The sequence below is a fragment of the Buteo buteo genome, chromosome 9 (genome assembly GCF_964188355.1).
Source record: "Buteo buteo chromosome 9, bButBut1.hap1.1, whole genome shotgun sequence".
NCBI lineage: Eukaryota > Metazoa > Chordata > Aves > Accipitriformes > Accipitridae > Buteo > Buteo buteo.
Window position 1 is genome coordinate 43,196,213 of NC_134179.1, and position 27,722 is coordinate 43,223,934.

General features: G+C 48.1%; 1 protein-coding gene across 15 annotated transcripts in view; it reads right to left on the reverse strand.

The window, feature by feature from the left end:
- Positions 1-27,594, reverse strand: part of MAPT (microtubule associated protein tau) — a 50,321-nt gene extending 22,727 nt beyond the window's left edge. For 12 of the 15 annotated variants that reach the window (XR_012651716.1, XM_075036306.1, XM_075036305.1 and 9 more), the window contains exons 1-4: positions 27,521-27,594; positions 4,018-4,106; positions 2,535-2,621; positions 1,005-1,091 (exon numbers count right to left, since the gene is read on the reverse strand). Coding sequence is in view for 14 of the 15 variants with exons in the window: in XM_075036306.1 (XP_074892407.1) it covers positions 1,005-1,091; positions 2,535-2,621; positions 4,018-4,090 (247 nt within the window). In the remaining variant the exon portion in view is untranslated. Of the gene's footprint in view, positions 1-1,004; positions 1,092-2,534; positions 2,622-4,017; positions 4,107-9,848; positions 10,122-18,918; positions 18,940-27,520 lie in introns of those variants that run through there. The other 3 variants (XM_075036293.1, XM_075036295.1, XM_075036294.1) reach the window with 3 other exon arrangements.
- Between the last annotated feature and the right edge of the window lie 128 nt (positions 27,595-27,722).

Genomic DNA, 27,722 nt, shown 5'->3' on the forward strand with positions numbered 1-27,722 from the left:
CTGGTTTTCCCACTTTTTTTCCAAACAGTTCAGGACACACTGCTTCTTCCTGGCTCCCTGGTACAGTCAGATCTTGATCCAGAGACTGCGCATCCTTGCTAGCAGGCGAGGAGGAAACACTCTGCGTTTCAGCCCAGGGCTCCACCAGCAGCCTGGGTGGCAGATGCAGGATAGGCAATCTGGCTGCCAGAGGGAGTGTGCTGTGGGTTTGTTTCAGTGTTTGGCATTGGCAGAAGCCCATTTCCACCCATTACCTTTCTCAGGTCCAGCCTGATGCTTCCAGGAAAATCCAGTGGCTACCGCACAGGGGACACATACTCATTTTTCACATACAGACCTGACTCTCCCAGGAGCTCCTGCCCTCTTGCACACACACAGCACTGCTGCAGCTCACTCCCTTCTTACTCTGCCTCTGAAAGACCCCATCCCTCCCTGGAAAACCAGGCCCAGGTGCAGTGATTCCCCACAGAGCGTTCAGGCTGAATTAGCCACTTCACTTCCTCTGCGTTATCCTTAAAACGTGCCGGCAGCCACAGAACTGCTGCAGTGGCCTGGTTTTCACCTGCCGCTTCAAAGACAACCGCATGGGCTGGACTGAGCGAGAGCACCAGTGAGACAAGCAGCAAGGTCCTGTGGTGACCACCTTGCCTTGCCAGCAAAGCGGGGCTGCTGGCAGAGGGGCAGAGATGATCGGGATCTGCAGGTAAGCGCTTAGCCTGGAGATGGGAGGCGAAGCCACCACAGAGACACCAGATAGAAAGACTGTCAGATGCGGAGCTGAGAAAGAAAGAAGAAAAGGCTGCGAGTTTCCCTCAGGATGGGGAAGGCAAGAGGACAATTGTAAGCTAGGAATTATTTCTGCAGGCCGTGGAGAAGAAAGAAGCACACATCAGGAGCAAAGCATGCCTGCGAGAGGTTTTGCAGTGTTATTGTTACGCACTAACCAGTCCAGGTCTCTGCTCTGTCTGCATCAAGAGATGAAACTGCACCTTGGTCTCCCTCACCTGTGGTTCCTTCTGGGATCTCCCCGTGCTGTTCGACACCACCCTGATCCTCGTGGTCTCCTTCCTCCACTAAAGGTGCTGTGGCATCTGAAAAACAACGCAGCTTTCACATAGCCATTGAGTGGCAAAACCCTGTGGAGGCCAGGACATGCCTGAAGAACTTTTTTCTCAGAAAAGCACCCGACTCCCTCCCTTGAGCCAATGCTTGTGGAGGGAGACAACCAAGCATGACATAGCAAAGACAGTATTGCAGGGACACCATGAGGTGTCCCCTGTGCCACACAAACCACACATCTCCAGGATACTCCTTATGCAGCTGAAGGCTTTACCATAAACACTGTCTGAAAATGCACAGCTAAAGACAGCCACTAGTGCCTGATCTGCATGCACAGCAGTGCTATCTGCATGGGGACATCATTGGTCTGGAGCAGCAAAGAACAGCTCCCATCAGATACCTTCATAAACCATCTGAGCACTGCAACTGCATTGCACTCTGGGCAGCTCTGAGACAGATAGACACCTGGCTCCATCTACCAGAGGGATGTCTGCTCATCATGACAGTCTTGATCCAACAGGAAAGAGGGACAATATCCCCTTCTGCACCAGCCAGGTTTTACATACTGATTTCTTGAGCCACATACAGAGGAACTGAGTTGCTTCACAGATGATCCATCAGCCCACACACCTCCAGTGGGACAGGGCTGGAACTGGTCAGCATCTCTGTCCACCTTTCTTTTAGATAAATTCAAATGCCTATCCCCCCTTTATCTTTTAGATCAATTCAAACTAATGCCTTCACCTGAAGTCTCCAAGAGGCAGATACTTGGGATTAAAGCAGCCAGAGGAACACAAAGAGTGCAGTTAATTAAAACGGTGAACAAGTCTCTCTAGACCACTTTGGAATTAGATTCTTTCTACACGTGGCATTCAGATAACACTCTGGAGCAGCACAGACATGCCGAGTCCTACCAATATGACCTTTACGTCAGCACAAAGTTTTGTTTTGTGTATAGACTCTCCCCATCTCATCACTCCAGCATGAATCATGCTGTACTAATGAACATGTAAATGCAGAGGGGGCAAAAAAAGAGCTATGAGGTACAGCTAACTCCAAAAGGGAACACAGCAACCAGGATGTGCTGTTGGTATCCTGGGGGAGCACAACAATGCAAACCTCTGGCCCTGGGAGCACACAACATGGGATTGCTCCCAGCTGCGCTGAACTAATGGGAGCTCGTGGTCACTGTGTAAAAAGCCTTCAGGAAACAAACCGCAAACAACTTCCTGAACTATAATAAACACTTCACCTTCTATTGCCTTTCAACCCACTCTCCACCTTTAAAGCTCATTATCTCATTCTGCAGAGTGGCAAACATCACTTGTGATGAGACTAATGAAGAGCATTTGTCCAAGAGTGCAGACACTCCTCCTGAGAAACCCCACCAGAACACAGCACGTCGAGTCTTTCGGCATGGTTTATCACGACCCCATCCATCATGGTTTCAAAGCAGTAAGTCAAAGAGCTCCCACCTTCCGTAGTTGGGGTGCTCTTAGCGTCAGATGTTTCAGAAACAGGCTCATCCGATCCATCATCGACTGGTATCTGAAGGGGATAGCCTGGAAAACATTCAAATACTTAGCACAAGTCCTTGGCTATGAATTATGGCCTGTGCATTATGAACTCTGATTGCCCAGAGCCACAGCAGCAAGAAACTGTAATTGGAGAGTATAAAACACCTGAACTAATAAGCAAGCGAAGCGTGAAAATGCCAACCAAAAGCACCAGTGTCATCACCAAAAGGAACAAGCGGAAACCCATCAGCAAAAGAAAAGCCCAGTGAACCAGACAGCTAGAAACAGCAAAGCATGGCACAAGCAGGAAAGGAGATCTTAGCAACGTAAGCAGAAAAGATGTACAACTTCGGAGTCACTGTTGTCCTCTCTGCCATTTTTGGAGCCGTTAGCCTCCCTCCCAGAGCAGGCTGCTGAACACTTCCACGATGTGTTAATTCTCATAATTGCAAACCAGCAAGTCTTTGTAAAGGGCTTGGTGTAGCACATAATGTACTCTGCGAAGACTTGGTTGCAAAAGTCATCTTTAGGAAGAGCAGGGCAAGAGGCACAAGTCTCCTCTCTGCAAGGAGTCTGGGCAAATAAAACAAGGAGAACTGGAGAAAATGACTTGGAAAAGAAGATTCAAACTAGCACAAGCAAAATCCCTGGGAACCTGTGATGTGCAAAGCTGAGGCTACAAGCTTAGAGGAGCTACCAGACTGAAATGCATTACAGAACCCCGGATGAATGGATGCTATGGATTCTCCCCAGGACAGAGGCAATCCATTTATCTAGTGTAAGGTGTGTCCAAAGCACCTCAAGAAAAGAAAAGTAAGATGAAGTTTATATGGCTATAGCTGGGAGTGAGTCCCACCAGGTTTGCTGGCATTATGTGGGTTTCCAAGTTCAATTGTGGAGCATGGTGGAATGAAAAAGGAAAGGCTTCTTGAGAAATGCAGGTCTGAAATATGCGGCGAAAGACTTTTGCATGGCCCCCACTCCCAGAACTCTCTGTTCAGTTCCCCCCATCTCCCTGTGCAGGTGAGAAAAGCAGGCAGCAAGCAGCATCCTTGAGCTGTGTCTCCAAATAAAAGCAGTGCTGTACTTTTATAGCAAACTAAGGAGCAAACACAGAAACAAATATTTGCAAAGCTGCAGCAATAAGATCATCACTAGTCTGGATACTAGGGATTCTTCTGCACTTGCTGGGTAATGATATTTAACAGCAGCATTCTCCTATGACTGTGAACATCAGAAAATCTTGTGGGCTACCCACTGTCCACTGGCTGCAGCCAACTGATCCACGGTAACCTTCCAGACACACATACCATCTCCTCCTGGCCATCCCCAAGGACCCCTCGGCCCCCTCGCACGCTGGGCCTGCTCTCCCCACTTAGGTCATTCTCTTGGCAGTGGGCAAGGCAGGTGCTTTACACCATCTCCTCCTGGAGGTGCTCACCTGATGGGATGTGCTTCTCCTGGCCAGCTGCGTGATCTTCCATCATGGTGACGTCCTGACGCTGCTCCGCCATCTCTCAGCAAAGTTACCTAAAGAGGAAAGTAAAAACAAACAGCCATTAGGCAAAACCCAACACAACACGCCTTCATCTGGAGCCCAGTTGGTGTGCTCCCATATACTGCTCCACGAGACAATTTTGGTTTGTCAGCCAAATTCTAGGAGCATTAAACATCCTATTGCAAGCCATCAGCCAACAACAGCCAACCATCTTTTCAGCCACTGTAAGAAGATATCTACTTTGTTCCCTTCTCCTGATGAGCCCTGAAATTACACCATTGTGCTCAGGGAAGGTCAAAGCTCAAGATACATGTTACCTACTGGGTTTCACACCAGTGCTGAAATACTCCCCGGAGAATCTAACGCTAGTGCCTCCAAATCCACCAGGAGCATGTTTTGTCTGCAGTCACCAAATAGAGGAAGACAGCAGGAAGGGAGTGCTAACATGCCAAACTGGGATCTAAAAGGGCTGCCCCAGCCAGACAACACGCTTCAGCAGAGCTGCACCAAGCTCTCAGCAGGTCATGGCAATCCACACTCAGAGGGCAGAAAAAATTCACCTATGGGCATGAGCCAAAAGGAAAACATGGATTTTGCATAAAGGACATATAAAGGAGCAAATGTTCCTTGTGAACAAAGGGAAAGTCTAATCATTCCTGCACAAGCAAAAGCATGTGCCAGTCACTGCATCCATCACAGTAAGGATATAGGCAACTTCTGCCCAGCTGCAACATCAAAATTCCACAGGTATTTATGATGTCCCAAGCAAAATGATCATCCTGGTGCACACAGGACACTGCTCGGCCACCATTTTGTCACAGGTGATCACTGGAAGCAGCATGCTTAGTGCAGACGTACTTCTGCTGCACGCTCCAAACTCTGCATTTGCCAGTTTAATCAGTCTCTCAGTAGAAGTGTCTGCTGGCAAGGTGTGATGCTGCTGCAGGAAGGGATGCCTTCTATCCCTGTGGATACACCCAGCAGGGATACACAGCTATAATGATACACTGATCATCGTAAGAGCAATCCAGAAGTGACATACAGGGGTAAACCAGGACTCTCCAGAGATGGATTTGGACCAGGCACTCTTAGAGAAGAGGGTCTCACTTGGTTGTGGGTCTGAGAGGACAGCACAACAGCTGCTTAACCCTGAATCCTTCTTGCAGCACTCAGAAAACCAACACCGTGGTATAGAGCAAGGCGCAGTAAATAGGTCTGGACACTGGAGTGGAAGTAGAAAGCAGCTAAAATTCAGATTTATTTTTCCAACGTGCATCCATGTAAAAGGAAATGAAGTCGCCAACAAACTACCCACTTCTGTGAAGCAGGGACTGTGTTTCTCCTTATTCTCCATGCTGATTGGACAGACATTGCTTTTAGTTGACTTCCTAATAGCTGATATAATTACAGCCATTGACAGTGATTAATAACCAGCTATTAGTGTAATCGCACGTTTTCCATGACCATTTGGAGCAAATGAATCCAGCAATGAAGCTCAGGTTACCAGCAGTAAGGAAGCAAACTCACGTGGTTTTGTTTGCTGGCAATAAATTAACTGGATATATGGAACTATGCAAGAGAAACTCCAGTGCTAGTAACCAGATCTCTCACCCAGTTTTTTTTAAGCGTTAGCAAGTGACTATGCAATTTAATTTCTGCCTTAGACAGCTACAAAGCCATTTGACAGAACTATACCAAGTAAGTTCGAGAACTTGCCCTGAAAGGAAATCACCCATAAAAATTGAAGTATAAAATAGGAAAGAATTAAGTACCTAATTTTTGCCCCCAAAAATGGTGGGCCCTAATTATTTGGACATATGGCTGCCCTCCTCCCAGAGCTCAAAGGATCATATTGATTATATCCTGGTCTCATCTGGCCACCGCTTGATACTATTTACAGGTCTACTTAGCACTGAAATACTAAAATATAATGTTAACCTAGTGTACAGGCCACAAAAGCAACTTGGGCATGAACATGAGTGTAAAATGACACACAAATGTGCTGCTCGTGTGTGTGTGCGCACATGTACAGAAGAGTCACCTCTCTTGCCCCACATGCACACCGGCGACTGAGTACAGTAGTTCTTCCCATGCACTGCCCTGTCTGTTGGTAGGAAAACATGGACGGGAGAAGCAGTTCCTACCCCACTCACAACTAGTGATCCCTAACAGTCCTCTGAGCCCAGCTCAGTTCACTAAACATCTGTAGATCTTAACATCTTTGCTTCCCAACTGCAGACCCAGAGGCAAACCACTCACAAATCTGCTGCGCTAGATTTAAATGAGGCTTACTGTTTCCTTATTCTGCCTCCTTTTCTCTCTTCCTCCCACCTGTTTTTTGGAGAAGAGCAGTTAGTGTCTCCCCCAACCTCCCTGGAAAGATACATTTAGTCCTTCCTTGCCTCTGGACAAGAATTTCCTGGGACACCATGCAGAGAGGACTCCTAGCTTGACAGCTAGTGAGCTCGCATACCCCACCGGAGGCTCATCTGCTGGCTCCATGGACAGCATCTGACACAGCCAAAGATCTTCCACTTTTCATCTGAATAGAGCATTTGGCATCTGTGCAACCCTGGCACAGCAGCAGTGAGCCATGATTCAGCAAAGGCCGGTGGATCTGCTGGCGGGCACGCGGGGCCGCCTGGCCGCAGGGCTGACTGTCGCCCCGCTTCCCACTGACCTACCAGTGCCAGGGCTTTTCAGCACAAAGAAACGGACGGGTGTTTTTCAGAGAAGTTGACGATCTTGCTATCTGTCTGAGCTTTGCAAGAAGGCCTTTAACACTGTCCTGCTCACAGCTGAGCAGAGACAGCTCCCGTTCCCACTGAGCTCCATGCATGGCAGGATTCAGCCGTCTCAGAGCTAAAGGGCTGGACATGGGCTCGGGAGGATGTAGCCATTAATTTTTCAGAGACAAGACAGAGCGAGCAGCCTTTTCTGTTACAAGATAAAAAGCACGACCAAAAGCCACAAAGATCCATCAAAAAAACACTCAATGGGACCCTGAGAGCACCTGAAACCTGGCTGCAGCTTACAAAACACCCTGGACGCTCATTCATTTGGGGGCTAATGCCCGGTTTGCTAGGGTGAGCAGAAGCATCTCCCAGCAGATGAAGCACAGTGTCCTCTCGCTGTGTCTGCAGCACACCAGGCAGAGAAGCAGAGTGACTCTGCACCTGAGCCACTGAGTGCAGCAGTCAGTGGTGGAGAAGAACAAAAACTCCTCAAACTGGCACAAGCCAAGGGGCAGGGCGGGGGATCCAGCTCCCACATGGTTCCCACAGCATCTTGCTTTTAGCTGAAGAAATGCCCACTCAACAGATGCCTTTCTCACAAGCGCTGCCCCTCCCGTGTGGCTCGGAAAGCATTTCCTACAGCCTGCCCTCCGAGGCCTGGCAGAGCTGAGATCTAAACCCATTACAATAAGGCTGATGAAATTTCATCAGCACCAGATAAGCAAATAAATAACATTAAGCACACAAAGCGATTCAATGGGTAAGTACGAGTGAGCCGCCACCACCATTATCTCTAAGCTGCAAAGCTCTCCCAGCAGAATTTGAAATACACGGGCCATATAATCATACAGTCCTATTCACCAGGAACATCATCTATAAAGACATTTTATGCCTCTCCAATGGCTGCTGAACTTCATTCTCTCCCTCCTCCCTCTTCATCCATTGTAGATGTCAGCTAAAAGCATTGCTCACTCAAAACCATACTGATGACACACACGGTTTTGGGACAGATCTGTCCTGTTGAAACCAAGAAGCAAAACTGAATTGCCTATATGCAACCCCCTTCTTATTCTAGAGGGGAAGTCTCAGCTTTGCCTTGGGTTTTCACTCAGGTAGTAAATTCTTATGACTAAAGAGAATTTAAATCTTTTTAAAACTGAATATTTTACATTAGACTTTTTAAACAAATACGGTCTGAAAATTGTGCATTTGAAAACCTACTTTGAATGTTGAAAAACGCCTATAATGATAATCCTATTTGTTTTTCAAATGGGGAAGGGGAAAACCCTCTTGGGGAAAAACGTAACATTAAGGGGAAAAATATTCTAAAAACTGTAAAACCAGCCCCACCTTGAAGCAATGGTTCAGTAATGAATAATTACACCAAGGATAGCTGCACAGAGATAAACTTCAGCAGCACCCTCTGCACAACAGATAAAGCACAAACCCTCCTAAGAATCTTATCCATTTCCAACAGAACTATTCTCGTTAACCAGGGACACTATCTAAAAAGCAACAGCCTATTCCATAATTAACAGCTCCTCCAAACCTCACATTTTTCAAACCCACAGCCCACCTTTCGAGAGAAGACACGTATCGAGCAGTCATTTTGAGCTGTGCGACAAGGTACACGAGGAGGCAAGCAGGGGAGCAAAGTTTTTGTTGCCGGGAGCAGGAGAAACAGGTTGATTTCTGGCATTGTAGGCTCAGCATTTCACGGCTGAACCAGGCCCCAGAACAGTCCAAGTAGGCCTGTGTTGTACAAAATGTTAGAGCTAAAAGCCAAAACAGCAATTTACACCCCAAAGAGGCCAAAGTATGCAGGACCACATATCCAGTAAGGAAAAGCCTTAAGTGAAATGATGCAAACCTTTAACAGCCATCGACAGGACGTCAGGAAGTGAAAGCTATTAGTCAGCTCAAGGTCCACAAAGATGAAAAAAAAAAATTTTACTTGTGGAGTTTGGCAAGGATACTGAAAGCAACATCACTCCTCTCACAGGAGGTTGCAGAGACCTGACAGTAAAGCCTATCAGCTTTATGTGATGGTTCCCACACTGCCTGCAAAACCACACACTGCCTTTTGTCCAACACCCACAAAGGTCTCTGTGCCAGCCTGCGGCCACCCTGACCTTGCTTTATGTGCAAGATGCAATGATCATGAGTCAAGACACCAGAGCCACATCCCTGACACCATCCTGCATTCATGCCCAGGAGAACTGAGCCAGAAATGAAAGCACTGCTCTTCCTCCACTGCCTATTCTGCAAATTTATTTTCTAAATAGCTCATTAGGCTTGAAGGCATCAATAAAACATCTTGGTCTGGTCTGTCAGCAGAAGTAAAATCTACTAGAGCACAGCTGGGGTGGCACTGTTTCGAGTAAAGCCAACTGCTCAATTCATGGCAACCTCCCACCCCAGCACAACCCACACACATGAAAACTGGTCCAAACGAAACAACTGCTGCATCCTTCCTCCAAGAGGAACTGTTAACAATGGCTGCAAATACTATTTCATAAAGAGGGAAGGAGAACAGGGAAGGCCTATGCAAACCAGAAGAAAGAAAATTAAATCAAGAAATGAACGAAATACATGAGAAGTTCCTGGCTAGAACACATTTAAGCCCTGGTTATAGGGCATAAACCAGTACCAGGTGTTGGAAAGAAATTTCTCCCGTAAAGCAGCATGTTTTGCCTGCCCGGTGAACCCTCTGTGCTGCAGACCACGAGGCCACATGGCACTACACAACCCCATGCCCAGTCTGCAGCAGCAATTCCTGTACAGCCAGCAAACGGGCACCCCAGACATCTTTCTGGAGCGCAGTCAGGACACATCACTACCAGCACAAAGACACAGCAGAGCCCTCATTCTGCTGCCGTTCAGGCTAACCACCAGCAAACTACGCACAAAGCCTCCAGCACTCTCTGCCTGGGAAGATTTAGATCCCAAATTAATTCAGCCAGCCCAAAGTCTTAATCCCTTGGCAAAAGGTTTCTCCGCAATGAAAGGTAAATAAAACCAGGGCTGAAAACAACGTACCCTATTGAGAGTGGCCCAGTGGCAGAGGGGGAAGAAAGCAGATGCCAGGGACCACACAGCTGTGCTTCGGTGGTGCTCAGCCTTGCGTAATCTGTGCCAGACGACATCATTAGCACTGTCACAAAGGAGCACGAAAATGCATCCCCGCAACCCTTCTGGTGCCAGGAGATGAGTGCTCCCACGATGCCCATCCAAGGAAAGTGGGTCAGCAGCTGCACCCCACTCACCCGTGGGCCCAGCAACACACAGGGCTACAACCGCACCCCAAGGATCGCCAGGACACCATCCAACAGCCGCCGTTCCTGAACAGCCGCGGGATTATCCCCAATCACATAGGAAGAGGTAGAGTCTCAATCTGCAGCAATTCAAACTGCGCAGCTCCAGGGATCACGAGTCTGGGAACTAATGGCTCAATTTACATACGCACAAATCCCAAAATAAACTAGGCGTTGGCAGATCTGTTTGCGGCTGGGTGCGGGGGTTACTAGCCACACATTGGTAAGAAAACAGAGGAATGAGAAATTTCAGCAGAAGGTGAGTGCAATGCTTTGAGAGAACCTGGCTAGATTTGCGCACACTTGTACTCATCACTGGGTCCAACCAAGCAGCTCCATCTTTCACACCAGCCACAAAATGTCCAAGCAATCACCCAGCTAATTTCCAGATACAGGCAGAGTAAAGCCTCTTGACTATTGTGGCTTGTGCTCAGCCACAGCAGTGTCTTCCTTCTCCATTATTTAATCAGTAAGGGCAGTAAGCACCCACTCTTGTTACTTGAAAATGAAAATTCAACAAACATGAGCTATCTAAGTGTTACCTCTGAAAGGTGATCAAACACAAACAGGGTTTTAAAAAAAGCATCATTCCATCTGAATTACTTAATTAAAATGGAGTGACAGCCCCATGAAATAACATCAGCCAGAAAGGCTGTTCATAATTCATAAGCAACTTTCTTTTCATCTCCTTTGTGTACTTCTCCAAGTACTGTTTTTCCGAGAAGCTGACAGAGGAAGGAATATGGACAGTGTTCTCATTAATCGCAAGCACTGCCTAATATGCAGTGAGCTGAGAAATTACATGCAGTTTCAAGTTATCTAGTCAAGAGGCTAGAAAAACTTCCTTCAGGTTCACAGACAGACAAACACCTCTTAGAACAATAGGAGGGAGTTGCAAAAGAAACAGTCTCAAAAATGCATCTTTCTTCTTTGTTTTTTCCACATTTTTTTCCATATTATAGTTTAAGTGACTCCTTGGGGGCCTGAAACTTTTGACACCTTTCTCTGGGGGCTGGACACCTCCCATGCAGACATGAGATGGGTTTGGGTTCACAGCAGAAGAGCTTTGAGGTACAGGAGCCTCATCACAGCAAGGGTGGTCACGCTGGCTTCATGCATACCCATTTGGGACCTGAAGGTTACTGAGACCAGGCAATAAACAACTCCCACACCAGCTAATGACATATTACCAAGCCTGCGAAGGAGCTGGGGAAAGGTGAGGGTGGTAACAGGGCAAGGAAGCCCCAACCAATGAGATGCCATGATTCTGTACAAACAGCATCAAAAGGGAATAGAAAAGCAGGGTTCAAAGACACAAGAGCTCAGGCAACTGACAGTAAATAGCTCTTAAAAATCTAACCTCTCCACAGCCAAGAGCTCTGCAAGGTAAATGCTGGGGTTACCAGCTGGCAAAGGTCTCCAGGGCACACTCGTGGCTAGAGAAAAGCCAAGGGATACTCACGTGCTGACAAGTTCCTCAGTGTTGCTGAGAATTAAACTAACAGAATTTGCCATCCTGAATCAGCTTAGGCCCAGTTCAGCAGCTGCCTCCAAGCAGGGTGGCAATTAGGAGACCAGATTATCCAGGCACACAACTCCAGCCCACGGCTTGAGCTGCAAGAGTAGCTGGACTCAGGAGATGGGAAATGGTTTTATCTCCATGTCTCTTCTCTGCCCAAGTAAAAGGACACCACAAATGTGGCCTCTTCAAGGAACAGGAATATGCTGGGAATTGCTCAAGGAAACATACGCAAGTATTTTGCAGCATAGGAATATTAACCCTAAATCTTGCATCAATTGCTAATGACAGAAGCACAAGGCGGTTTACCAAAGACATCATTATTCCCATCTTGCCTGCAAGGGGTATAGAGGTGAAAAGGCTTGTCACGGAGCAGGCTGGGGAAAAACCAGAGTGGAAGCCAGGCTCTCACAGACACCATAACATGCATGCTCCCAGGTGCACTGCTGTCCTTCAGGTAGGACTCTCTGGAGCAGCACTGCAGTAGAGAAACCAGAGCTATGGGAACATAAAGGCAGCAAGGCTCCACCTTTCACCTCATCTGAAACCCAAGCACCTCCGTGTCAACCTGCAGCATCTACTACTCCTATTAGTATCTTCCTTCCTCGATCTTTTACCCCTTCTTACCTTTCTTTTTCACTTTTTGTCTAGCTTATCTGACCAAATCAAAACCAACCTTTTGCAACACTGCTACAGCAGTCATCCCCCCCCCGCCCCAGCTTTCTCTGTGAGCTTACATGAGGGCATTCAAGGGCGACCGCTGCCCAGGGAGGTGTCAGCCCTCTGGATCACCCTTCTCATTCCATACTATGATGCAAAGATCAGGCTGTCTCTAAATCCACTAACTTTAGCTAGATTAAAGCTCTGATCAGAGTGGCTTACACGGCAGCAAAAAAGGAAGCAACAGTAGTTTTAAAGCTTGCCCTGTCTGTTCAGCAGGCTCTTTGAGAACAGAAGTAAGAGAAGCCTCTTTGGCAGGGATTTATTAGGCTACCTTCGGATTTCTTCCCAGCCCCCTGCTAGAGTATCTTGCAGTCATGCATTTCACAGAGCTATGAGATGGTCTCTGGGAGGATAAATTCTTCCTCCCCCAAAATCCTGCTTGCTTGGGAAGCCTTTAAGCAGTTGAACATGCAGAGCGGATCAAAGAGAAGGCAGGAGATCTTATTTACCAGCTAATTCTCTTTGACTCTTCCCATCCCAGGTTCAGCCCAACCTGCTGGAAATCAGAGCATCTTCCCTGCTGCTGCAGGTTTTAAGGCGGGCTCACCAGCATTCAGGCTTGTACCAGTCATTATTCACTTACAGAAAATGGTGGAAGCCTAATATTTCCCCTGCACTGCCTTTCAAGGGCTGTGCTGCATGCTGAGATGTGGCTGAACAGCTATGCGTGGCAGTATGGCAAAGTCCTCGGCCAGTCTCACCGGTTGCTGGGAGGAGCTGCTCCCCCAGCCTGCCCGCTGCCACAGAAAAGAATCCAGCAGGGAAGGAAACACAAGTCAATGTGTTCTTAGCATGTTACCTTCCAGCAATAGCAGAAAAGTAATGTTTATGTGTGCCTGGATGGGGAGAGGGAAAGAGGAAAGAAAAGTTCCCGAAAATGCCACTGGAGTCTTAATGAATTAGGACAGTTGACAGCACGACAGCATTCTGCCCCATCAGAAGTCTCCTTTACCTTGGCTGGCAAGTTACACCATGAGGAGGAAGAAATTGCTTTCCTGAGAGGCTGCGCTGCCTGAAGAAAGAAAAACAGACATCCATCCCCACTAACTGATGGCTGCTGCACTTCCCTCTGTCACTCATGTCAAACAGTTATAAAGGATGTTCCCATGATAAGCAGTAAAGGAAGGTCCCTTTCACACAGCAGTCAGTGGGAAAAGGAACCTGGCAGGGCTCATCTGGTCTGTGGATGCTTGCAATATACCACAAGCAGGACTGTTAGTGTGGCCAGCAGTTTCTCATGGTTATCACAATTTTCTTCATTAATATGAGGTCAGAAACAAACTGACAGGACTTATTTCGTGCTCCAGTGGGTACCACAACACATCCCAGGGCAGGGAAAGGCTGACAGATAAAGGACCACCCCCATTTCCCTGAACACAGCCAATTTGGGAGGACACTGAGCAGTGTCACACCCTTCTTAGGTTCCCAGACCGACCTCCTGAAATGCAATTCAGTTAATCAAAGAGCTGAGAAATACCCCAAAACTCTCTATTAGCCAGCTAGACACCAAACACCCTCAAACAGGAGGGTGAATATACCCATGCTGGCTGATGAGACGGCGTGGGGCTGGGCTCTCAGACTGGCACTCACTCCACCTAGCAGGTGTGCGACATGATCAACCAAAGTGCCAGATGAAGGTATTTCTAGCAGGTTAGTGAACAGCAATTCCTTGAAAGCAGCTTTGCTGTTCATCAGCAAGCGAGCTCTCCAGCACCGTCTCCATTTTACAACCTACTGCTTTGCAGCACAGCAGTGTGCTGTAGGACCCAGCAGAGACGACTGCCAGTGCAAGAACCAAAGCTCTGCTAATTTCCTTTCTCCGCAGGCTTTTGTAGTGGCACACGCACAACAGCATCCATTTGGTGCACCAGAGCCACAGGCTACAGAAATGTCTGAAACCTGGTGTAAACGTGGGATCAAATACAAGCCCTGAGCCATCTGCAGAGTGCACACACCATCAGCACACTCTGCATTGAAGTTTAAGTTAAATTCTGCATTTAAGTGCAAAAATTGCAGAGTCCACTGCAAGGAAAGAAACCCCCTGCAGTACTCTGCTGCCTTCCTGCCAGCCCCACGAATCTTTTCTTTCTTTGCTGCAGGAGAAAACAGCCACCTTTGCTGCGGTGCACAGAGCCAGGGCCCCCAGGGACAAACAAGCAGGATTAAGCCTTCCTGTGCTGGGAAGGGCCACATCCTACATTTTCCAGGAGCTGCTCTAGCCAGCTGGCCTCAGTGCAAGCAGTGAGCCGGCTGCACACCAGCTTCCTTCCCCTACCTCTCTATGCACAAATGCAGATGATGATGCTGTGTTTGGTGCTAGGCTCAAATGATGCTGACACTGAGAAGAGATCGATGTGCAACCAGAAGCCTCATAAATTAAGAGAATTTTATGAGAAGAAAACTTCACTTACACCTGCAAATGGACTTGAAGATTTGGGTATCTGGTATCACCTTCCACCTTAACCAAGCCAGTAACATGTGTACATGTGGTGCAGCACCACAGGAAGGGCCCAAAATACGTGGTGAAAAAAGTAGATACCTTGCCATCAGAGCAGCAATGTTTTGATTGTGGAAAGATCCAAAGAGCGAGGCCCCTACCTCAAAACTGGGCAAAGCAAGGCTGCAATTCGACAAGCCAGCCTCAGATCACACTGCTTGGTCCTTATTCCTTACACTACCAGCACTGCTCCAACACCCCACTGGGAGGTGGTTCAAGGTACTAAACCAGCAGAAACTGAACCCCTCACAAGCAGAAGTTGTATGTTGCAGTAGTGCTATGGGTCATCTCACCCCAGCTTTGAAGCACCGGCGTAGCAGAGGCGGGAAGAGTGGGAGGCCAGCACTATGCCAGCACCAGCCACTATCCAGCTGCACCTTGAGCCCTCCAGGTTTTGCCTCTGGCTTGAAAAAGATGCTGTCAAGACACAAGGTATGTGTTTATTGCTTACTTTGATCTCAGCTGCTCCTCTTTCTTTGATTTCATAGTGCTGACAACATTTGCTGCATCCTGACAGAAGTTCTGTGAATATTCAATGCTGCCATAGCAATGAAGATATTAAATATAAAAGATTCTTCATGTCACAACTCTAGCCTACAAATGTGAGTGATCCTAGTGAGAGTGGATGTGACAGAACCAGGAAAGTGCTGTGGACATTAATACTGCAGGAGATTTTCTCAGGGCAAGGAAAGCATTCAAGGTATCTTCTCGGATTGGGCCTTCGTTTCTTAAGTTATTTTGAGCTGTTTCAACACATGGATAGAAATCAAAATGATGACAACAGCACCATCTGCTCCAGCTACCATACTGCCACGCCACCGTGGCTGGCATCGCTCTTGCAGCAGCAGAAAGCCTGTCCCAGGGAAGAAGCCAAGTCAGGTGAGTTTTCCCAGGGAGCACTATTTTACTTCTACAGGATCCAAGTCTGCAGAGCTCCTGGCTGCAAAGATAGGCGACACAGAAGTGGTCTCCAGTGTGCCACAGCAGAGACTTCCACTGCTGCCACAAGGAACAGGGAGGGAACAGACAGGGTGTCCAAGCAGTTGGGTTAAGCAGTGATGCTCACTGCCCTCAGCAGTGGCAAGAAGCCCAGGGTAAGTGTCTCGGACACACACATGCAGGACCAGGCATTACCAGCTTGCCTGAAAAACCACAGCTTACCACTGCAGTAGGAACACAGGTCTCTACACGCTCCTGTGACAAACCATCACTGCACAGTTTGTCCACAGTGCTTATCTCACCAAGCCGTTACTTTTAGCCACTTGATACCCAAACTGGGCACCAAATACCCTTTGGCCCCATAGTGTCCAGTTCCAGCATCCCAAAGATGACTGACAGCAATGGAACACAGCAGGATGTCTTATCAGGACAGTCTCTCTATAAATACAGGGGAAGGAAAGAGTCATGCATTCTTGACACACTGGTTTCTTACCCTAGAAAGAAACAAACATGCCAGATATTGCAAGCTTTCAGGGCTTTAGCAGGACTTTTCCTCACCCCAGCAGTCACTATCCAACAAGACAGGGCTTGGAGAAGGCGATTTTAGCTTCTGTCTAGCTTTTCGGCATCATTTTTGCTTTTCATGACTAAGAGACATTTCAGATGAGGTCAAAAGTCAGAGCATGCTTCCTGAATGTCTTTTTTTAAGGCCAAAAGACACAAACAATAGGACATTCATCAATCATTTCTGCTACACTTACATCTCCCTTGTCATGTTATTGCGTAACAGCAGAAAAAACACTGTTCCCTCAAAACGTTCACAACAGTATTTATGAAAAACTAAAAGCAGCATTTTTTTATTAAATCTGTATCAGAAGGGGCAGTAGGAAGATAAATGCAGGAAAAAAAAAACTAATCTGGAGGAGCTCAAGGAATAAATAAAATAAAAAAAAAAACCAAAACACATCAGCAGGAGAGCACAGCCTAGGGATGAGTGCATCATTCAACTCTTGACAGAGAAGGCAGGGACTGGAACATGCCAACCAAGCCAGTGAGTTATAGGGAAATGGGTGGGCACCCCAACGGGTTCACACCTCACTGAGTACAGGAAAGTTGCGGCCCCAGTCACAGGGAGCAGCTGATCAGACTGCTCACGGGCTGCTGCCATTCAGCCAAGGGTGCTGGTGCCTGTTTTAGCTCTGAGTTTCATACATCATGCCACAAACAGCAAGTGAGAGGCGCGGTGGGAGATGGTAGTGTCTCCTGATACCCAGCACAAGTTAAGAGAATTTGAGAGCCAGAGCTCTTGCTTCTAAAACAACAACAACGCAACAGAAGCTGCATTTGTACCTTTATTTTTCATGATGAAGGAGCACAGTTTGAACCATGCTGAGGCACAAGACAAACAAGGATTTTCAAGTAAGGATGAACAGCAAATAAAATCCTTTATACACAAAACACATCCCTACTGAGCACTCAGATGTCTCTCCCCAGCTGGTCTTCACCCAGTTTGGGCCACTTGGGATGACAATCAGGTAGCAATCTGTCTTGCCTTGATTCTAGTTTTATCGAGCCGATGAGCAGATTTGCAACAAAAGCAGATGCAGGCAGCGTGAATAGTGACAATCCACATGGGAACCCAGACCATAAATTCAGCCAAAGATTGTAAAACCATTATTTCTCCTCCTAACCCAAAGGCTAAAGGAGGAGCAAGCTTTTAAAAAAAAAAAAAAAAAAAAAAAAATCAGAATCTATGTGTGTTTCATCTTACCCAGGAATTAGCTGGAAGCCCAGTTGGTGCCCATCTTCCTTTCCACAGGCATGTAGAGTGGAAATTGTCCAAATTTAAGACTGCCCCAAGTCTAGGAATCCAGGCTCAATCTTCCCCAGTACATTTGTTAAAAATAAATGAGATGCAATCAGTCTTCTCAAGGATTTTATCCTCTTTCAGCTCTAAATGCAGCTCTGCTGTCACATGTATGATATGTATAAAAGGACAGCCTGCTTCAGAGCCTTACTTCTTGCTTAAAATAATATTGCTCCTGGTCTCAGGTTACAAGGGATCCATTCATGTCCACTAAGGTCACAGGCTCTCCCTAAATCACTAATACAAAGGCTGGAATAAACAGGGTTGCCTGTATTTCAGTAGTGCTTCTTTTTATTGCAGTGCATGAATAGAGACAGACTATTTGAAGAGGCTCTGACCACACCTAGAGCCACACTTTGTCACTCCTTATCGAGGGAGGCAGAGAACAGTCTACTGCAGGTGGGAGATGCTGGCTTCTGTTCTCACACTGAGATGAGGCAGCAGCAAAGCAAACCCCACCGCAGCCCGACAGCTTTACCAATCTTACAGAACTGCCCATTTTCACAGATGAGAAGCATTCAGGGCAGTTCTCTCTCCACACACTACACGACTTTAGTGCCTAGCAATCCTTACGCAGTGCCAAAACTCATTTTACACACGCTGATCTCCCTTCAGCATCACCCAAGTATGCCCAGCTCCCTCTTGCTAATGAGGACTTTCTAGTATTTCACCCAGGCCATTTCAAACTATTTTGCCATGAGCATTGGTAAGATGCTTTTCACCCGCACACAAAAACTGCTGCAACCACAGTACAGGATTCTTCCATTTAAGAACTTAAGTGCCAAGAGGCTCTTGGATGTTGACAGAGCAAACAAACCCATGGAGTTAAAAACCCCTCCATAAGGGGAGTAAATGAGCAGCAGTGATGAAACACACTCTGGAGCTGAGCATGGACCTCAGACAGCCATGACAATAAACCCTATTATTAGACACAATAAAAGCAGTCACATATTTGAGAGAGTAAGCATTAATAAGTGCCTTCGCATTAAACAGTATTCATGACTCTCTTCCCCTATCACCTGAAGGAACCTGAGGGAAGGGAGGAGCTGGCAAGGTAATTCAGCTAACACTAGAACAGGGGAAAGGCAAAACTCATGCAAAGTAGGCAACAAAACCATAAAATAAGGATGCAGTGATGACAGCTCAGCAGTGCTGCAGACGAGAGATTCCCGATGCTGGGAGCCCAGCACAGCCTGCAGGGAGCTGGGCCCCCATCTTGCTCTCAGCAAGTCCAGTTGCTCAGCTCTTACCTAAGGAAAGGGCCAGGCAAGCACCGGCTGCCTCAGTGAAGAAGCTCCCAGGAACACCGCAGAACAACATGGATCTGGGTCTGCTGGGCAAGATTTAAAATGGAAGGGAAAGAGGTAAGGAACAGGAAAGATTGATGAGAAAGAAAAGGAGACAGGACAGCACGCCTACATGTGCACATGGTGCTTGGATTTGGCAGGTGCCCAAGATGCACTCACTGCTCAGGATGAGAACAAAACCTGGGAGCATCGTGGTAGACTCCTTTCTCCAGCTCACAGTTGCCCTTTTCAGGTCAGCCACCCACCACCACAACCCCTGCACGTCTCCTCTTCACAAGCCTCAGAGTCTCTCCCTTTGTCACAGGATAAGTCCAATAACCTCATTTTAGTCCCATCCTTTCTGAATCTGTTCTCTTGCTTACTGATGGGCAGTGACTACAAGCAACACCACAGCTCGAGCAGTAGATCTGTAGCTAGACTTTTTACCTGCTTTCCTTTTTGTAGCCAAGAGCAACATTTATTACTTCTGCTTGCATATGCCTGCCAGGCTCTCCATTATTACACCAGAAGATGCCAAGGGAAAAGCATGTAGTTTTCTGTCCAATTTGGAGATGCCCATTGTTAAAAGCTACTTCTACAAACCCCTCCAGCTAGCTCCAGGGCAGCATCATTTGTCATGCTGACGAGGCAGTAGGTAAAACCACATACATAGAAGTAACTTCAGAGGGCAGAATTTGCTTAGGGTAAAGTCTGCTCTCGAATTCAAAATAAGTGGGAGCTGAAAATGAACCACAAAAGGCAATACTGACTTCAGATTAAATCCCAGCTTTGTGCTTACTAACAGCTGATGTCTGACACCACAAGCTACAGCTACCAGCAGAGAGCATATGAAGCTCTACTTTTGTAACACAACCACATAAGCCAGCTTCATCACAGGTCTCACCTTAAACCACAAAAGTAATTCAGTCCCAGCAACTCTTACCCCATCACATCCAGGATCTGCAGTGGGAGAGTAATAAAATAGCACCTGCATGGAGCTAGTCAGCATTTTGTATAAGGTGGGTCAGCATTAGGAAAGGAACATGAGCCACGTTTACAAATCTTAGGTTTCTTCTAACCAAAGTGAAGTGTGCTTTCAGATAAGAGTTGCATCTTCATACAGAGGCTCCCCTTGCCAGCCTGCACTGACACATAACCCTGAGAGTTCACAAAAGGCTAGAGCTACAAGCCAAACTCTGGGAAGCTCATCCCACTGGATTACCCCTTCTCTTGGGAAAGTCTCTTTCTGGCACATCCCTTCTGTCATCACTGTGTCCTCAGACTAATCACTCAATGAACACTCTCACCTTGAACACTGCAAACCAGGACAGGAACATTTTGTCACCTAGAAGCCCAGTGCTAGCAGATTTTCAGCCTGGACAAATATTTCTGACACTATCATGCAGACATGCTGCTTATCACCACTCCAAAGCCTCCTGCTGCTCCCGCACTCCTCCCACTACTGCGCCTCCAGTCACCAAGGGCCAACAGACCCTTCCTGGGATAGCAACCTAGGGAGAAGACAGTATGCACATATTCCCTCAGCCCTCAGTTAGCTTTACGCCATCTCTTTGGCCTCCTTTTTGCCCCCTTCCGCTCACATCTTGCTGCATCTCAGCCTGATGAGAGCTCACGTGGTCCCTGCACCCACCACCCACCACTGGGGAATAACGCCCTTCACCCTCTGCCAAAGACTCACTCTGCTACCTAGGTATGTGAAGCCACAGCAGCCAGCCAAGAAAAACACTGCCTGCCCATCACTTTGCCTCTCATCTTGACTTTGACACACCTGCCCTGCCCTCAACTCAACTGAGAATGTGCACAGCTGGCCAGACGTGTTCCCTGCACCAGAAAGCTCACATGAAAGGACATTTGAGAGAAAGAAGGAGCAGAGCTGCTTGTGAGCAAGACACACACACCCCTTTCATGGTAAGACCAAGCCAACACACCCAGGATCTAAGTCAAGCTTTGATCAAACAGAAGATGAAATGTTTCTTAGGCAGGGAAGAATTTCACCACTCTGAACACCCCCCTACTTCTCCAATTTCAACTTCAAAAGGACATCCCAGCAAACACTTCTTTCCAATGTACAGAAGACAGTTGATTTCTTCCAAAGACAGATCTCCAGGCCAGCACAAACATACACATTACTGAGCTGGACATGTTCAAGGATCATGGGAGAGGCTTCTTTAGATTTTTTGAGCCATTTACAAACACCTCCAGGAATTTCATTCTGCAGCAAGTGACTTGACACACTGATGAAATCCATCTGAAATTACATCAGGCACTTCCAGGCAGACAGCCTGGGACAGAAGCTGATGGGGACCCATGAAGTGAAATACTGACAAGTGGCAGAAAGCCCTGCAACTCTGTAGCACATGGCAGTCAAAGTCACACACACACTATTCAAAACAATGAACACAAGTGGTTTCATCACCTCTCTTGTAAGTGCTGAAGTTCCTCCATGAACAGCAGAGTTTAATACGGGCCTTCTTCCTATGGATTTGTATAGTATGTCCCCTAAGACTGCACCTCATCCCAAAATAACCCCCCAGCCTTCATCCTTCCCATGTGCCTTACAGCATCATCACAGACACCCAAGCCACAGCTCATTTGGAGCAACACACACACTGACCAGCCTAACAGGACAGCTGAGAGGCAAACCCACCTGCTTTCCCAGGGCACTAATGGTGCAATCCCACCAACCACTCCGAAGCAATTCAAGAAGAATACCAAGGGAGGGCATAAAGGCAAAGATGGACAGACAGTGATACCGGATCTGCTCTAGGAAGAGAGGTCAGGGCAGGTACAGTGGGGAGGCTGCAAAGATGGAAATAATTAGCCCAACTGTGGTGATAATCCTTTTAGCTTAACAGAAGGTATCCCCTGGTGCTCCCTTTCCTTGGATATTTAAAGAAAAGACACTGAAAACGGGAGCCACACCACATGTAATGACTGCTTTTACTAATCAAACTGCATGGAAGGGAAAGGGAAAGATCAGTGGATTGATTTCTGAGAAGCATGAAGGGCTCATTAGACTTGCAAAGAAAATCCACTCAAGTCGAAAGGCACAAATACATCTCCTCCAGACTCCAGTGTAAACTGCATATGCTTTCCACAGGCACTTTAAGAAACAGCCTACAACCGGCAGATTTCAGTGCGAAACAAAGCTTCAACTCGCAGATGGAGGAGATCCATCCTACTTCAAGAAGAGATTCAGCGATTTATTCACAGTCTCTCACAGCAGAGCTGTGCCCACCTTAAAAACCACACAAGGGATTACCTGAAGGGCTAGAATTCTCTGCTATATCCACCACATCCGGGGGCGATCCACAAAGACAGCTTGGGATTGAGGGCTGTTCATGCTAAAAAGCCAGGCGGGAGCAATGCTGCACAGGGGAGACACTCCATCACTTGTGCATCTCCATGAAGGAGCAGTGATCCAAACTGAGGGCTGCACCTCGGGCAAGGCTGAGCCAGCCTGGTGCTCTACAAGGTTTTGGCAGGACTACCTGCCACCAAACAACCCGCTGACCTCTGCCCAGGATCACTGACCTTCATTTTCTCCCCAGAATTGGTTGGAGATAAGTGGGAACATCTCTGTACTGCTCTGGAAGGATTAGCAAGCCAGCTCAAGTTACTTCTGCAATTACCTCCTTTCTTTTCTTACCCTCCACAGGTAGGCAGAGGCCTGCTGGCAAACCATGCATTGCAGCACTGCCTCCTTTATTGATAAGCACTGCCAGCTGCAAGGACATGCCCTTGGGGTGAGCCCCAGACACTGTACCAGCCCACCTCTGGAGTCTAAACACCACAGTTAAGCAAGCAAAGCTCCTGAGGTAGAAAGCAGAGATTACACTGGATGGGCAGAAAAACCTAGAAAGCCAGCCCAGCTCCAATGTAACTGCAGTACTAGTGAGAGATCCCCTGAGAGCCACTGTCCTTCTCCCCAAGACATCAGCTGATGCTTCTCTGAACAGAGGCTGGGAATAACCAAGATGCTGAGTCTGGGGCTCCCCTTCCACCTGGCCACAGGGCAGGCACACAAGGGAAACAATCATCTCTGATTCTGTTTAAGTCTCAGCTGTTCTAATACAACTAGAGAGGTCCATTTTGCTTTTACAAGAAAGGGCTCACAGTGCTTTTTCACAGACTACACAGATCTGCAGACCTTAGAGCAAGCCATATACCCAGAAAGCACAACACATGACCCTGTTGTTCAGGGGCTGGCTGCTTTACCTGCGTGCAGAGCTATGACCGTCCTAAACCTGTGGCATGTTCCAGCAGCTCCAGAGACAGCCCTGACATGCCACACACCCTCTCAGCATCACCCAGACAAAGGACCCATCAGTCTGTCGTAAGTCCAGCACACTTCACCACGAGCTTCCAACTCTCACAGTTCAGCCCCACACCTACGTACAGCCAGCACACAGCCTAGGAAGCAATAAGCCAACCTACTAGCCAACTGACCTCATCAACCAGCAGGTTAAGCAAACTGGACAATACTGGGTGCTGGGTGGAAGCCAGCGCCCTGATTCTTTCTTGACTAATTCATCAAGTGCTGAAGCATTGCTACAGCTAAATTAGCAGCACTCCCTCAAAAGATGCAGAGACAACAACCAAGCCTCATCAGCACGCTGGGCTGGCAAAATAAGCTTATTCTGCTCAAGACAAACTAAAATCTACAGCATTCTTTCAGCTTTTGAATAACATTCCTATTGGGGAAAAAAGGGAATGGCCACCCTCAGCATTTCCCCTCAGACACTGCTTCATGATCCAATTTTCAACGCTTTGCAAACCAAAAGGGATTTGTCTAGAAGTCTGGACGTGGACACACCCCAGCACCAGCATCTCAAACAGCAATGCCAAACGCCCATACAGGCACACGCAGATGCCAACAGGCAAAGCGGTTACAGTTGTGCTGCGGTAAGTGTCAGGACAATTTGTTACTCCCATCCTGATAACATAGGCTTTCAGAAGAAACGGCAGAGACACCATTTCAAAAGCATTTTCAACGTGGCTTTCCCCAGCCATTTCTAACAGGCCCATGATGCTGCAAAGACCAACTTCCAAATGAGAATATAAACATCATCAAGGAGCAATTTGCTCTACTCCCCGCTACTACCCAGTAAGAACTGCTCAGCTAAGCCCCAGCAAATCTGTAAGGAGCAAGGTGGTACCCAAACACTTCCAAATCCCACGGCTGGCAAAACACTGAAAAAAGACAATGATGCAACACAGGTGGACAAGCATGCAATGAAGAACACAGGTCTTCAAAATGAAGCAGGGAAACACGAAAGGCAGAAGATTAAGACGTCCACCTTACTGGCATGCTACAAGTGTCCCTGACTAGATACACCAGGCTCAGTCTCAACGTGGAAAGAGCAGTTGCAGTGTCACATTTCCCTTGTTTTTATCCTATGAGGACTGCTCTCCTGGCCAGGGGAGCAGGCTTCCCCATGGCTTTCAGGAAGGAAATGAGAAAGCTGCAGCACTCCTTGTTCAGGACTGATAAATATGTTTACTTGGTCCAGCTGAGTCCTGCTGAAACTGTAGTTTATTAAGCACAGAGGGAATGGGACAGTTTGAACGAAATGCCTTGGGAAGAAAGGCTGGAAGCAGAGGGCAGGCACAACCCAGCGGAACTGACACACGGTGAGGAAGACTACATTAGAAGCCTGACCTGTAAATACTTAACACAGTACTTGAAAAGGGCGAGTAATGAGGGAGGGAGGCAGAGACACACACAAAACCCATGCTATTGCGCTTGTCATCTGAAGGGAGTGGACCCATCTCCTCTCCACGGGAACTCCCCACAGGGCACACAGAGGTCCTGTCACTTCTGTCCTCATCTCAGCTAATCCCAGCTGATGAAGGATAATTGTCCACATCTTATCTGTGATGCCACCTGCCCCTTCCACTAACAGCCTTGTTCTCCCAGGCAGAGACCACAACATCTTGATGTGTCTCATGTTCATGTCAGATGGGACCTTTGCAACAAGTTCACCTGAAAGCTCCAGATCAGCAGCAAGCTGTTCCAGAGCAGGGCTGAATAAATGGTCCCCTTTTAGAGAGAAACAGAGTCTTCGTTTAAAGGCTTCAAACGACGACAACCATGCTTCACGCTTTCACTCATTAAAACAGGCAGAGCTGGTTTAGTTTAAGTTTCTCAAGGGTCAACCTCTGGCCATCTTGCTGTGCAAGATGGAGACAGACCCACAGCACTGGACACCTCCATGCATACACTAATGGCCTAATAACCTTTTAAACCAGAGTTCACCAGGTGTTTCATTTTAAGCTCTGTGTGTTCAAGACTCAACTGTCCTAAGATCCTCTCATGCTACAATCAAGCCTTATGGAGGATGGAGACCCAAGCAACCAACCTGTGGAACAGGCATCCCGTTTCCCCAGAGCACAAGAGCCAAGTCTCAAAAACCAAACCCCACCTGCATCTTAATTCCAAAGCCCTGAACACAACCCTTCATTTCCAAGGGCATTCAGCAGCATGAGGTACCTCTGCTAACACTGGGGGATGGCACAGGGAAGGTATGCCACAGCCATATACCTCCTTCCGAAGACCATTACTCTATCTAGAACAAGAACGAGAAAATGCAATACTTTCATTGGGTGTTAATTACCTGCCTGGAAAACATCTATGCACTACAGGTAAATCAGCCAGCACCTTGCTTTGATCCTTAAAAAACCCAAGCATTTTGCATATTAAGAGGGAACAAAGTGTAACTGGGTTAGACTATTTCTCATTTCTAGAGAGAATGAGATTTTAATTTTCCTTCTCTCAAGAGCAGCCTGTAAGCACCCAACTGAGACCTGTTTTGACAGACCACCTTGAGAAAAAAAAAAAATGAAAAAAAAATTGAACTGCACAGGGAAAACCATTAAACACTCCAAATCTGGAGTATTGGCAGCAAAGGCAAAAACCCTTCATCAGATATAAGAGGGCAGTCATTGCTCAACAGAACAAATTAATGATTCTCAGTAGTGAATTTCGTTCCACTCATTCAGACACACATTAGACATCTGCCCAGATCCACACAGATAAACGCAGAGCAGCTCAGGAATACGCTGCATACAAATTGCCAAAGTGACAGCTTAGCTCATCTCAGCTGCTCGTTCCAGCAAGCCCGTTTCTAAGCAAGACCAGCCTCTCGCTGCAAATGGAGCTGCACCTCGCGTGGTGGTACCACCAGCAAATGGAAGGAGAAACTCCCTTTAAAGTGATGGCAGCTGCCCTCTGCGAATGAACAACAGGATTGCATTTCTAGGTGTTAAAAAAAAAAAAATCATCCTCCCTAACCAAATCCTCTCTTGTGCTAACACGGTAGACAGGGATGCAGGCAGAAATCTCCATCCCTCCCCTGAAGTAAGCTGCTTCTACTCCTTATGGGTTTAATTGCTCCAAGTCAGGAGGGCAGGTGTGCCACACAGCACACCTGGAAACATCTGGCAAGAAAACTTCCCTTTTCACATCTGCGAAGTTAGACTTAAAACAAAGAAATACCCAGCAGCTAAAGGAAAAAAAGCAAACCCCAGAAAGGGGGCCAGCCCCACACCCCACCTGGTGCAATTTTAGGACAAGAAAGAACAGGCAGCATGGAAAGAGACTAATGAAAGCGACAAGGGGGCAATTTCAGCACTACACGGGGACACCTGTGAGGTGCGAGGCACATCCAGGGACCACCGACACCACCAGTTACACCAAGTAGCACCACCCCAGCCCCAAACCCACGGGGATCAGCACCAGCATCCCCAGCCTGGCTGGAAAACACCCAGGGCTTAACAGCACAGGACCCCACCTTGGGCTGCCTCGCTGTTAACATTAAATATTGGAATCCCTCGGCCGGGGCATTTGGGGGATGCAACAAAGCAAGGCAACTCCAGAGCGCCGTGACCTCAATAACGCTTGCCACCTCCAAATTTCAAGGCTGGGCGTGGACAGCTCCGTTTTCTGAAACGCCTCTTCCTCATGGTTTTCTATTATTGATTAATTTATCTTTTTTAATTACAGCTGCTCCCTACCTCCCCCCTCCCCGAGGGCGGCTGCAGAAGATGGCACCGCGCCGGGGCGGGAAGGCGCTGCCCGCCCCTCCTGCCGCAGCCCCGCCGGCACAGCCCCCAGCCCCACCTGCCGCAGGGAACGGGGCAAAAAAACACAAAAAAAAAAAAAAAACGGGGTGAAAAAAAAAAATCCGCCCCCCCTCTCCCTCGTCTCCCACCGGCCACCCCGCCCCGCCGCGCACCTGCAGCCGGGCGGCAGCGCTGCCGCAGGGGACGCCCCTCGCCCTGCTGCAGCGAGCGGGCTGCCGAGGCGGCCCCCGGGGCAAAGCGGCACCGGGGGTGACACACCTCCGCGGCGATTTTTTGGGGGCTGAAATAGTCGGGTTTGGATTTTTTTTTTTTTTTTCTCTCCTCTCCCCCCCCCCCCGTTTCACGCTTTCGGCGTGGGGACAGCGAAAAGCAGTACCGATAGACCGGGGAGAGGGGGATCTGGCCGTACAGCAACCCTCCCACACGCTCCCCTCCCGCCGGCCGGAGGCCGTGCCCCTACCTGCCGCTGTAGGGGAGTCCGCACCGGAGCCGGGCGGCGAGTGACAGCGGCGGCGCGGGCGGGGCGGGCCGGGGGGCGGGGAGGGGCGGAGGGGGGGGGGGGCGCGCGAGCTCCGGAACCTTCGCCGAGCCGGCGGGGGGGGGGCGCGCGCAGCGGCAGGGCGCATGCGCCGCCCGGCTCGTAACCCCCCCCCCCCCCCGGG